The 14,204-nt window shown below is 33.4% G+C and overlaps 2 protein-coding genes across 4 annotated transcripts in view; both read left to right on the forward strand.

The window, feature by feature from the left end:
* The window catches only part of LOC135721114 (uncharacterized), a 209,157-nt gene that overhangs the window by 44,909 nt on the left and 150,044 nt on the right, over positions 1–14,204 (forward strand). The window lies entirely within an intron of this gene.
* Positions 1,474–6,681, forward strand: LOC135721112 (uncharacterized). Of its 3 annotated transcripts, XM_065243264.1 has the most exons (7): positions 1,474–1,665; positions 3,127–3,450; positions 4,895–4,915; positions 5,020–5,064; positions 5,679–5,801; positions 5,929–5,996; positions 6,503–6,681. In XM_065243264.1, the coding sequence occupies exons 1-7, from the start codon at positions 1,623–1,625 to the stop codon at positions 6,572–6,574; spliced, it is 696 nt and encodes a 231-aa protein (XP_065099336.1). In that variant the 5' UTR covers positions 1,474–1,622; the 3' UTR covers positions 6,575–6,681. The 3 variants fall into 3 exon arrangements, with proteins under 3 accessions (XP_065099336.1, XP_065099337.1, XP_065099338.1); XM_065243265.1 differs by lacking the exon at positions 5,020–5,064; XM_065243266.1 differs by lacking the exons at positions 4,895–4,915; positions 5,020–5,064.

Raw genomic sequence — 14,204 nt, forward strand, 5'->3', positions numbered from 1 at the left:
AAAAACCTGGAAAAGTTAAAATCTAATTAAATGACACTTTATTTTTGTCTTTTCAAGAGTTACTGAATGCCCTGCTACATATATCCTACAGTAATCATAATTCTATTTAAAACATATTAATGTACATGAGTAATTACAGTCATTATAAAATATAAAGTTGTTTATATACACACTATGAATGCATATATTTGGAAAAAAAAGAACGCTTAAAAAAACATTGCGTACATAGCAAAAAAAAAAAAATGCGTACATAGCATAGATCTACGCGCCCGCTGAACCCCAAATAAAGATGGACAGTGACATAGAAATTTGCAGTGGCAGCAGTACGCAGGGCTCTGTGGAGGTGGAGGACTTCTCTCCTCCTGATTCCCCAGGGCTAAATGGAGACATACTAGATGGCAGTGCAGGTCCTCTGCCCTATCAATTTGAGCCAATAGCCCCTGCCGTGACTGTGGACGAAAACATGGACGAACCGGAGGCTGCGCGGATGGGAGAAGTGTCAGAATGGTAGCTGGATGTGTCCGTGGTTGATGGCCAACCAACCGCCCGAAGCCAGAGTCTAGCCCTGGCAGCATCGCGGGGAAACATATGCAACCCATTTGAACTTTTGCACCACGAAAACAAACACTTGCGTCCCATGATCGCCTCACTCATCTACTGCGCGATATCACAGCTTGCTTGACAAGTCTGTCGTTGGGAAGATCCGCGTGGTGTCATGAATAATTAAGAGATTGTCTTCTCATTGGATAAAAAACTCAGTCTCGTTAATAATTATGAGACAACGATGAGTCGTCAAGTTACTATCTGTGCTCTGCCCCGTCACAGCCTGTGACGTGAACTGGATGAAGATTTTAAACCCGGAAGACGAAAATAGCGTATAAAACTAAAATTTAACCATTTCCCCCCTACTATTAAATCTAACAGCTGCTAACATTGTCTTCAGTGGTGTTCAACACACATACCTCTGTTAAAATCTCAGAAATTTTGGTTCAGGGGTTTCATGACTCTTTAACTTTGAAACACATCTTTCTTTTCCAATGCAGATGTGTTTCTACATAAACACAAACAAACACTAAAAAATAGAAAAGAAAGATTTAACTTCGTGAATAACAAGAGTCAAGGACCCAACTAAATCAAACACTGATCACAATAATGGTGATTTGTTGAAATCTCAATATTTTTTCAATATTAATGGAGGGTGCAAACCTGATATTGATTCAATGAAGTTAACATTGACAAATCAACTGTTTTTAACATTGTTTCAATGGTTTGCATGCTATCTGGGCTGCTTGCTTTGTAAGTAGGAAAACTAAAACAAAATCATCAGTGTATCAAATGTTCTCCCCACTGTATCTGTGTGTTTATTGTTTAGATGTGTGTGCTGTTTGTTCTCTTTGCTTTATGTTTTGTATTCATTAGGCTTTTTTTAGAGATCCTGCAACTTCACTTCTTGTTTTATGTTAGACGTGACATCATGTTTGAAAACGCTCCACGCCCTGTTAACTTTAGTCAAGTTTTATTAGTTGATCTTAAACTGGAGTAATACAACATCATCACTGTGTTTAGTTCAGGTCACTTTTAGTCTTAGTGTGTGGACGGTTTTTGTGTTAAATATTAAGAAAATGTTTTACACATCTCTTGTGTTGTGTTTGTGGACCCTGGTTGGTAAGTTAACTTTGTTTCTTAATTTATTTAAATCAACATTTGCTACTTTTTTCCTGATTAAAGATCAATCTCAATTCATAAAATCCTGATGTTGTAATGGTGAAAAATTATTGTTAACCTTAACTGGGACTGGAGTCAGTGACTAACAATGAGTTTCTGCTGTCTTTAATGAATACTTTGTATAGTTACAGTGAAAGTTAGCAGTTTATTAGTTCATGTTAACTATTAGTTCAAGCACTAGGACACATATAAGTGTTAAGCTTTATATTTCAATAAGATCTCATTTTAACACCCTGACTTTCTGACATTTAGGGCTGGTTTCCCAGACAGGGTTTAGATTAATTCAGGACTAGGTCTTAGTTATATTAGGATTTTTAAAGGGGACATATTATGAGATTTTTTTTAAGATGTAAACTAAGTCTAAAATAGGTCTGAGCAAAAGTGTGCCTTTTTGGGTGTGTCATTTAAAATGCAAATGAGCGGATGAAGTGCAACCACTGATCACAATGATGGTGGTTTGTTGCAATTGAAACTCAATTGTGCTGTGAAATATTTTATCTCTCTCTTTCTCTCCATACTAAATGGTTGTGCTGTGGTTGGATAGTGCAGATAAAGGGGGCGGTATTACCTTATTCTGACATCACAATAAGGGCCAAATTACAATGACCTATTTTTCACATGCTTGCAGAAAATGGTTTACCAAAACTAAGTTATTGGTTTGATCTTTTTAATATTTTCTAGGTTGATAGAAGCACTGGGGACACAATTATAGCACTTAAACATGGAAAAAGTCAGATTTTCATAATATGTCCCCTTTAAGTAAAAAGCATACTTTACAAATAAACAATACTGGTGTTCATATTGACACAAAACAATGACAGTAATATGTTAAGATATGTCAGTGCAAGGTGTTTTTAAATTAAAGCTCAAACATGCAGTTTATTCTGCGACTAAAAACCCTGTTCAGAAAACCACACCATCATATTAGTGCAAAGTTGGTGTCAAATAATTCAGTATGAAAAGATTAGGTAACACTTTATTTCGATAGTCCACTTTAGACATTTTACTAATTATAAGTAACTTTGCAACTACTTATCAACTACCAATCTTTAGAGAATTAGTAGACTGTCTGCTTAATATCTACTAACACTTTATTGTGATGATATCTCAACAGACTTTCAACTGACTATAAGTATCTTTGCAGGTGCATGTCAACTTATTCCACTAACCCAAACCTCTTCCCTAACCCCAACCCTTACAGTCTACTAATACACTAATGACAGTTAGTTGACGTATAGTTGCAAATTATTGAAAGTTAGTTGACATGTAGTTGCAAAGTTGTTTATAGTTAGTAGAATGTTTAAAGTGGACTATCAAAATAAAGTGTAACCAAAGATTAAAACCTTTTATAAATAATACAAGCGTTAAAGAGTTATTTGATTAATCTGTTTGTGTCTTCAGGTGTGTTTGGTGATGAGGTGACTTTAATGTCAGTGATGGAGGGAGGTTCTGTTACTCTATACACAAATTTTACTGAACTACAGAGAGATGATGAGATCAAATGGAAGTTTGAAAACATCTTCATCGGCAGAATAAAGAAATCAGTCAACGATAAACCTGAATATAGTAATAATGAGACTCAGATGTTTAAAGACAGACTGAAGATAAACAGTCAGACTGGAGATCTCACCATCACAAACATCACACCTCAAGACTCTGGATGTTATAGAATAACAAATGTATCTGGAAAGAATCAATTCAAGACATTTAATGTTACTGTTCATGGTGAGTGCAGTATTACTGAAAAGAACTGAATTGTGCTATTGGTATTTTTATTTTATATATATTTAATATTTTAGGGCCTTTTACCTTTATTTGCATAGCATAGCAAAAATGTTTTGTGGAGAATCAAAGACGGGAATCAATCCCAGGTCAGCGTAAGCGCACTGATGTTATACTGTACACTCTAAAAAAATAATCCGTTAAAAAACGGATAATGTCCTGGCAGAAAATTACCGGTACGTTTTTCCGTTATTTCACAGACATTTCCGTTTATTCAAAAACAGATCATTCTGTAGATTTATAGAACACTTTCCGTAGATTTACAGAACATTGTCCGTAGGCTTTACGGACACTTCAATCTGCCTATGAAACACAACAATGGTGACAATCAACAACAAAGCTTTATGCCGCAATGCATGCTGGGTACCAGGATTGTAGAAAACTCTTTCTTACCATTTACTCTCACCATTGTTGAGATTTGTATCCAAAATGTTGATGTCTCTGTAAAGCAAAATACACAAATGATACCTTACTTCAATCTTACTCAATAAAGTGTCTTATTAGATCGGCATAGCGTGTCACTCTTATACACTTCAGTTTTTTAATTCTTATTTTATCACTTCATATTTAAATGCTAAGCAGCATAACATAAAAACAATCAAGCTCAGATGACATCATAGACACTTCCCCTTACTCAAGCAACAAACAAGTTGTAATTGCTACAAGCAATAACATCGTTGCAATGTTAAAAGAGCAGAGTCAGTCCTGGAAGGTCAAGGGACAAAAGCCTAACTAAAGGGAACACTAATCACCATAGTGGTGACTTCAAATGAATCTAAAACAAACACAAACTGTATAGATTTAATGTGATAAATGTTGTGGTAAATATATATTTGACTTACACATCACGTCAGAAAGAAGATTTGTCTACTAAATCACATGTGTGGATGCTGGAATAGTTGAACACTTGTATCTTGTTCTGACAGCATTTGTTTAGAAGTTAAACATCATCCATGTTAGAAAAGAACTCTGCAAGCAAGTTGTAAATTTAGGTTTCAAACAGAGATGGTGATAGAGAGGCAAAAGTGAAAGATTGCAGCAGGAGTTGTTGCACCCATAATGCAACATGTTTTTTTTAACAAACGGATAAACGCCTGTAAAACATAAATACGGAAAATTCCTTCAGATTTACACAGTGCTTTGTCCGTTTTTTTACGAATTTTTTTTTAGAGTGTATGTTTACACATTAACCACAGGGGCTATCAGTGCTGATGTATTGAGTTTATTCATTAAATACTAAACTCTTTGTCATCACTACAACTAATAATATTTCACCATGACTACATTTATTGTTCTTCACATTCACAATGAACTCACACATTGACAAATAAAACAACACTTTTATTAATGTTGATTTATTCACATTTCTGTTCTCTGTATTTGTCAGCTGCTTCTACTGTCAGCATCGGTGAGTCTACACAAAATCCATCATCTCACCCTAACAAATAAAACAACACTTTTATTAACTGTTGATTTGTTTATCCTTTTGTGATTTTCTTTGTTTTTTTTCAGTCTCTTCTACTGTCCGTATCACTACGACTCCAAAAAATCCACCAGGTGCACTGTAAAAAAGCATGAAGTTAACATGGTTTTGCAAGTCAATTAAACCTACTTTAAGTTTTGACTTGTGATAAGTTGACATAACTTGATGAAATTGTTTAACTTAATTTGTTAAATTAAAATAACAAAAAGATATATGTTGATTTGGCAAAAGTGCTCATATTTTAAAGTGTATGTTTATGTTTTTAACAATTAATAATGCATGTGTCAGTATTTGTGTCTTTAATGAATTAAAGGAACAGTATGTAAAAAATGTATATCAATGAATCATAAAATGGCCCTGATATGTCACTAGACATTAAGAAATCATTTTCATTTCAAATACTTATATCACTGACAACAGTGGTCTGGTCAGGATATTCTCATTTAAAAAGTGGAGTTGCAGCCCTCAAATGATGTTTATGTTGTCATTTTGTGTATTGACCACCAGTTTTGTGATTGCAGTACCGGTTTTGGCCACAATCCTACATACTGTTCCTTTAAGGCTTGTTTGATTTTTTTAGTTTGAACAAACATGACATCCATCAGCATGAGTTTTCTTTTGTTCATCTTTAAACTGAATGAGCTGAACTCTTACACATGTGTTGTTGTTGTTGTTTATTCTCCATCAGGAAGACAACAGCCAGATCATATGATTCTGATCTATTGTGCTGCTGCTGATGGATGTCTGATGATTTTAGCTTCAGTTTTGATCTTCTGGATCTACAGGAAACACAAAAACAAACATCAACAAGGTAAATGATCAAGACGGTTTAGTGATGGTCCTACAGTTAAACATCAGTCAAACTCTTGTTTGCTTAGTCTTTTAATGATGAATGAGAGTTGTGTTGTTTTATTTGTAATCTTTCATTATTGTTACAGATCAGAGTGGTGAAGATGAAGACACTTACGCTAACACAACATTTCACAAACTAAACACACAGATGAAGGTAAAATAATGATGATCTGTTTGTTTCAATTCAGTAAATCAGATTTGCGTGTGTATACCGGTAATAATCGATCACAGCAGGTCTTTATAAAATTATGTTTTGATTAGAGGTGTAAGGGTTAAAACTGTTCATGGTTCAGTTTGTATCTTGACTTTATAGTCACAGTTTCAGTCTAGTTTGGTTTCTGTTGTGTTCAGATAAACATTATAATGTCACATCAAAAGAGCTTTCTCTTATTTTATCAATAAACACTTAAATATTACTGGAGCTGTGTCGGTTTATCTTTTATTATAGATATGCTGCTGAACTGTTGTACAAATGTTTATTTGTTTATTTTAAATAGTTTGTTTGTTAACCAACAACTGTTAAACCTTCAAATGTTAAAGTGTGTCACTACATTATTTTTAATATTCAGCCGTTACTTATTCACGATACAGCACAGCCTCTCAAACCTTATTGCTTACTTATATCACATAAGAGTTTTTCCTTTTGTGTGTTTCTTACAGAAATCTGAAATAACAGAGGTGGTTTACACATTTTATACCATTAAAACAGATCAAAATCCTCTCTTATCTTAATAATAATGTATTTTATGTGTTTTATTTCATTTCTCTTTTATATCATTTAATGGAGTTTGTTGAATTTGTTGTGATTCTGAATGTTGATGTATTTCATCAGTTTTGACCTTTCATCACACCAATACAACACTCTAAAAAAAATCAGTAAAAAAACGGACAAAGTACTGTGTAAATATGAAGGAATTTTCCGTATTTATGTTTTACAGGCGTTTATCCGTTTAAAAAAAAAACATGTTGCATTATGGGTGCAACAACTCCTGCTGCAATCTTTCACTTTTGCCTCTCTATCGCCATCTCTGTTTGAAACCTAAATTTACAACTTGCTTGCAGAGTTCTTTACTAACATGGATGATGTTTAACTTCTAAACAAATGCTGTCAGAACAAGATACAAGTGTTCAACTATTCCAGCATCCACACATGTGATTTAGTAGACAAATCTTCTTTCTGACGTGACGTGTAAGTCAAATATATATTTACCACAACATTTATCACATTAAATCTATACAGTTTGTGTTTGTTTTAGATTCTTTTGAAGTCACCACTATGGTGATTAGTGTTCCCTTTAGTTAGGCTTTTGTCCCTTGACCTTCCAGATCTGACTCTGCTCTTTAACATTGCAACAATGTTATTGCTTGTAGCAATTACAACTTGTTTGATGCTTGAGTGAGGGAATTTGTCTATGATGTCATCGAAGCTTAGTTTTTTTTATGTTATGCTGCCTAGCATTTAAATATGAAATGATGAAATAAGAATGAAGATCTGAAATGTATAAAAGTGACCCTCTATGCTGATCTAAAAATACACTGTATTGAGTAAGATTGCTGCAAATGTGTCAGCTGTGGTTTTTGCTTAAAGGGGACATATTATGAGATTTTTTTAAAGATGAAAACTAAGTCTAAAATAGGTCTGAGCAAAAGTGTGCCGTTTTGGGTGTGTCATTTAAAATGCAAATGAGCGGATGAAGTGCAACCACTGATCACAATGATGGTGGTTTGTTGCAATTGAAACTCAATTGTGCTGTGAAATATTTTATCTCTCTCTTTCTCTCCATACTAAATGGTTGTGCTGTGGTTGGATAGTGCAGATAAAGAGGGTGGTATTACCTTATTCTGACATCACAATAAGGGCCAAATTACAATGACCTATTTTTCACATGCTTGCAGAAAATGGTTTACCAAAACTAAGTTATTGGGTTGATCTTTTTAACATTTTCTAGGTTGATAGAAGCACTGGGGACACAATTATAGCACTTAAACATGGAAAAAGTCAGATTTTCATAATATGTCCCCTTTAAAAAAGAGTTTTCTACAATCCTGGTACCCTGCATGCATTGCGGCATGAAGCTTTGTTGTTGATTGTCACCATTGTTGCGTTTCATAGGCAGATTGAAGTGTCCCTAAAGCCTACGGACAATGTCCTGTAAATCTACGGACAGTGTTTTATAAGTCTACAGAATGTTCAGTTTTTGAATAAATGGAAATCTCTGTGAAATAACGGAAAACGTAATTTTCTGCCAGGACATTATCCGTTTTTTTTATGGATTATTTTTTTAGAGTGAATGATTGTTATTTAATATCAAATCTCTGGACATGAATAGGTTAATAGATTCACACTTTGCTGTGATTAATTGTGTACTGTGTTGTGTTGTGTGATTGTGACCTCTAGTGGTGAGATGATGAAACTGATATAAATATGAGACATCAGAAGATGAAATTATTATGTATTATGTTATTTTGTATTATGTTTCACCTCGGATATCTATAGTTGCTATAAATGTAGTAAACTGTAGTTAAATTATTATACTGTAGTGTTTTTGAACTTTAATATAGTAAATATTACAGTAGACTACAGTACAGTTTATTAATTTATGATTAATACCACTTTAAACTATAATGCAGAACAGTAGCCTATAATGCACTTTAGTAGAGTTAATTACAGTAAATACCCTGATGAAAAAAACAGCATACCAGCAAGACCAGCATATGTTGTGTTTTAATTTGCTGGTGACTATACCAGCTAAACCAGCACCAAACTGGCATGGACCATCATGGGAATTATGCTGATCTATGCTGTTTTTTCATCAGGTCAGTACTTGATATTTTCATAAGTGATCACATTGACATGCTTTTGTTGTGTTTTAAAGATTAATTCATGTGGTGGATTGACCAGATTAAGTCAATATTCACCACATTATAGTTTTATTTAACAAATAGGCTAACAGTTAGCATCTGAAGCTAACATGTAATTACGATGTCATGAATATATAATAAATATGACTTTAATTATCTTAAAGACTACAGTTTTGCATCTTCATTCGCATCTTTGGCTATAAAATTAAATCTGGCTATAAAAAATACTCACAATTTAATTGTTGAAACTTCTTGAATTAATATTGAAATGCAGTTTATTGTCAGTCATTTTAATACTGTAGATGGCGCTGTCACTATAACTGTAGCACGCAATTAATTTAATGTAATACAAACAAAATCCAATAGATGTCGCAGTAGTGCTTGAGTTCACTGCTGCAAACATGAATGAAAGATTCCTGAGAGTTTAACATTTATGATTCTTAGTTAATCTATAATAACACAAATCATAATCAAGCTGCCAAAAGCATGGTTACTACACTTTAACTATAATATAACCAGTTATTAAATCTGATATATCCAGGCGTTTGAATGTACAGATACAGAAAAGTTTGCTTTTTCTTCAAAATAGAATCGTGTGTGTTAATAAACAGTGTAAATATGGCAATGAACTGCATGTCCATGTATATCTACAGTGATAACTGAGTGTTGAGTGTTATACCTAATAATATTTGAGAATCTTTTAAATATTTGATTGAAGACATATTAGTTTAATAGCAGATAAAGATCATCTAAAGTCTTCAGGATCCTAAAGTAAAAATATTATTTCTGTCATGTATATTCATGAAGTTAAAGAACATTAAAGTGTTTATGGTGATAAAGTTACAGTTGAACAGTTAACACACTCTAGACCTCAAACATTGAGTGTGAAACAAGACGCCAGACGAGCTGTGAAGACTAAACTGACAATAACCACAAACCTAAAGACTCAAAATAAAACGAGAAGTTTAGTCATCTCAGTTCTTCAGTAAATGTTCATCTCAGATCTTCATTTGATCTTTATATCACATCTCTTCATTCTCTTCATGAGATTCTGCTCTTCAGATATTTTTAGTTTATTCACAAATCACAAAAGTGAGCAAAAACAATAATGTGTATTATGATCTTAAAGTCTTTAGATGAAGTGAATTAACATGGAGAAGTAGCAGAAAAGAAAGAGGAACTATCATTTGTGTGGTGTTTTCTGCTGAAATAAACATTGAGAAATTATCTTGTGAAAAACTACAGAAACCCAAAGTGAGAAAAATGTTGATGGATCTTTTCTACTGATATAAACCTGTTCATGTGTAGAGAGAAAATTAAATGAAATTAAATTAAATTAACAATATGTAAGATGGAAGCAGCAGTGCTTTTATTTTGATGCTTTTTTCTTTATTTCATGTAAAGCTGCTTTGTAACAATGCATAATAGCACAAAATTAACAAATGTGAATTGAAATAAATGTTTATTTACTAAGTTTAGTTCATTACTAAAGCCCAAACCCTAGCAAACCTTAGGGATTTATGAAGCTCTTATAGACCTGAAGGAGCTCAGATAGACATGAGGAAGATAAACTATTCAGTGCTCTTATAAACAAAACTCAATTTTACTGAACCCAATAAGTCCAGAATGAGAGAAAATCATCATATTTGCAAAAGTCTGTATACAGCATTCTGTATTATTAACAGATGATTTAAAAAACATGTATTATATTTTAAATCAAAGTTATTAATGTCTATCACATTCATTTAATCTCTTCATTTTTAAAGAGTAGGACATAGTTCCTGGTGTTTAGTGTCAGTATATTTATAGAATTACAGTAAGAAGTTTTTGTGACGCATTGTTGTGTCTTTGCTCAGAGCTTCTTGTTTTTTAAGTCTTTACTGTATTTTAGATCTGTCATGTTTGCTTCTTGTTTTGTGCATCACGTAACAACAACACATTCAAACCACAACTCTTCAGCTCAAATTTAGTTTTTAACTTTAGTCAAGATATTAACAACATTAAGTTTAAGTGATTTTGAAAATGCTTTACACATCTCTTGTATTCTGTTTGTGCTTCTGGACTTTTGAAAAGTTAATCTTGTTTTTGTTTTGTTTTAAATCATCATAATATGTGAAATAAATCATATTATTTCACATAAACTGTCAAAACAAAACATCCTAATATTGTGAAATCAGTAATCTTTTGAGAGCACAAAACTAATCTTTAAAGGGGCGGTGAATTTGTCGATTTTATTGTTTTATACACAGCAAAATCCCCAGTGTTAAATTAACACTGCTCGGTGTTTATATAATCCACACCAAGATTGGTGTTAAAAAAACACTAAATCGGTGTTAAAGTTAATAAGATAATGAAGTGATTGAGTCATTAATAGTGAACACCTGCTGGTCATTCCGTGTCAAATCAACAAAATTTTGGAATTGTTCCTGTCTTAAAATTTTTATTTTGTTGACTCTTTTTCTGGAGAGAGTAATGCTAAAATGAGGAAGAATCCCAAAATATTAAATGCAATAGATAAAATGCCTAGAGTTTAATGAACACTATCATCATCTCTGTTTGAAAACTAAAATTACAACTTGCTTGCAGAGTTACATGGATGATAGGTTTAACTTCTAAAGAACTGCTGTAAATCTGGTTAATAAAGTAAGTCACCATTGTGCCGATTAGTGTTTCCTTTAGTTGGGTACTTGGGTCTTGAAGTTTAGTATTAATTTTCTTCTGCTCATTGTGGCAGTGTGTTTATAAAACACATCTGTTAAAGCAGAGGAAGATGAGAGAAATGAAGTCTATAACTGCTGCTATGTTAATTATTATGAAAGTATAAATTTTGGGATTCAATGATATCATAAAAAAGTAATCACTGAATTTAAGTGTTTAATTTATGTTCCGCAAACCCTGTGAAGCTCCCATGAAATCCAACAGTGCTGTAAAAGTCCACATACCCTAAAGAGTTAAATATTGTTTACTCAAATCTAATCTGTGGTGTAAATCAGACACACTGAGACATCAACAATCAGCCTATAAAACACAATCATGGTGACAATCAACAACAAAACGTCATGCCGCAATGCATGCTGGGTACCAGGATTGTAGAAAACTCATTCATAAATCCCATCATGCATTGCAAAATTTTGCAACTTTCTTACCATTAACTGTCACCATCGTTGAGCTTTGTATCAGAAATCATGAAGTCTCTCTTAAGCAAAACACAACAACAACAAATAAACACTAAAGCATGACGGCAGTCTTATTCAATACAATGTCATTTGCATAGATCTGTTTTATATGCCTGTTTCTTCATAATTAATTTGTGATCGAACGTTTCAATGATTTGTAGAGTAGAATATAATAAAAATAAACTAAGAAGGTCTACATTCCTCTACATGAAGCAATGAACAAGTGGTCTTACTAAAACATTGTTGCTATTGCTAAAAGAGGAGAGTTAGATCAGTGAAGGTCAAGGGATAAATGCCTAACTAAATGAAACACTAATCACAGTAATGGTGACTTCAAATGAACTCATAACAAACACAAACTTAAGATTTAATGTGATACATTTTGTGATAAATGTCTATTTGACTTGTGAGACATCACGTCAAAAAGAAGATTTGTCTACTAAATCACGCGTGTGGATGCTGGAATAGTTGAGCACTTGTATTTTGTTCTGACAGCTGTTTAGAAGTTAAACTTATCCATTTAGAAAATAACTCTGCAATTTATCATTTTATCTTTCAAACAGAGATGCTGATAGAGAGGCAAACGTGAAAGATTGCAGCTTTTGGAGGCATACACCCAACAGTATTCATCTATTGCATTTAATAATTTGTCTTTCTTTATTATTTTAGTATTTTTTCCAGATAACGAGTCATCAAAATAAAAATTTAGAAACAGGAAAATGTCCAAAATGTAATTGATTTGAATGACCAGCAGGTGTTCACCATTAATGTCTTAATCATCACATCATTATCTCATCAACTTTAACACTGATTCAGAGTTATATTTTTAACACCAGTCTTTTTTAACACCGATCTTGGTGTGGATTATATAAACACCAAATAGTGTTGATTTAACACTGGTAGAGTTAATTTAACACTGGGGATTTTCCTGTGTACTGTTGCCTGATGTCTACTTCTGATGTCCGCGTGGTTTTTACATTCAAAAACATCAAAAACAATAAGTAATAGGCTATTTTGTAACATAGATTAGTGGCTGTCTGGAGAAATGGTTCGTTTGAAGGGGCGGGCCGCATTGAAGACCTGGACGTAAACACCCACTGCTATGATTGGACGTCTTCGTTCCCCGTCATTACATGTGGGGAAATGTTATAAAAACATTAATGTGATAAAAATAGCAGCCGAACACAAATATGTTTGAGCCACAAAAGATTCTGGGTGCTAAATATGATACGCATAAATGACAATACGTATATTAAAGTAGAAACAAAACTCGACGTGACTAAATTACCGTATACAACACAGTAAGCGCGCATCAGAATCTAAACTGCGGCTAATAAATCCTTATCAATAACTTTGTATAATTCGATTGTGCTTGTGAGGTTGCTTTTACATTCACGTAATGTTAAATACCACAGTTATATGATAAAAAATAAGCTTTGTTGAGTGTTTGACCTTTCAAACGTAACTCGCCTAAATTACCGTATACAACACAGTAAACGGGCATCAGAATCTAAACTGCGGCTGATAAATCCTTCTTTATAAATAACACTGTATATTTCTACCGTTAAATTACAGTCGTGTTGTTAAGTGGTGTATCTTTATTAATCGTTTAATGTTTTTAGTACATTAAAACAGTCAAACATACGTGTTTAGACACGGATGTTACAACAGACATATCAAGCGATCTCTTCTAACAAAGCAATAGTGAAACGCAGTAACTTAAATAAAGTAAAATGTCTTACTGTGTATAATGCTGTGTCATTGTTGTCAGATCCAATATAAGTGGTGCTTTTAATCACAGTCTCTCTTCAAATCCAGCATCGACTTCTTTCCAAATAAATCCGTGTACACAAAGTTAACAAACACACCCCACACGAGCTGGAACTTCTTAAAAAGCAAACTTTTTCCAGGCATTTAATGTTATGTTCCAAGCCTTCGAATTAAAGTATTTAGCTTCTGTGTTGTTCCCACGCGGTTCTTCCACAACCGAAAATGCGTTTCCAGTCTATCATAACAGATCACCGCGTCAAAATAAAAGTCTCTCAGAAAAAATGTATTTAAAAGTCATTTTGGTTACATTTGTCAATCTTTAAAGACATATTTACTTGTTGAGACACACGTGTGTCACGCGAAGCTGTGGGCGGGACTTCAAAAGTGGTCCTTGTATTTGGCTATGGGGCGGTACTTCAATTCTACTTTGACGTCATAGATTTCCGAATTCCACACTGGCTTGTTTTACTGGCTTGGTGCCAAAAACGGTTATATTTCAGTAGCACGGACGTTTTCAGTTCTGAAACTTGCAGGATGTTCATTTAAGTATGATG

Source organism: Paramisgurnus dabryanus, chromosome 24 (assembly GCF_030506205.2).
Source record: "Paramisgurnus dabryanus chromosome 24, PD_genome_1.1, whole genome shotgun sequence".
NCBI classification, from domain to species: domain Eukaryota; kingdom Metazoa; phylum Chordata; class Actinopteri; order Cypriniformes; family Cobitidae; genus Paramisgurnus; species Paramisgurnus dabryanus.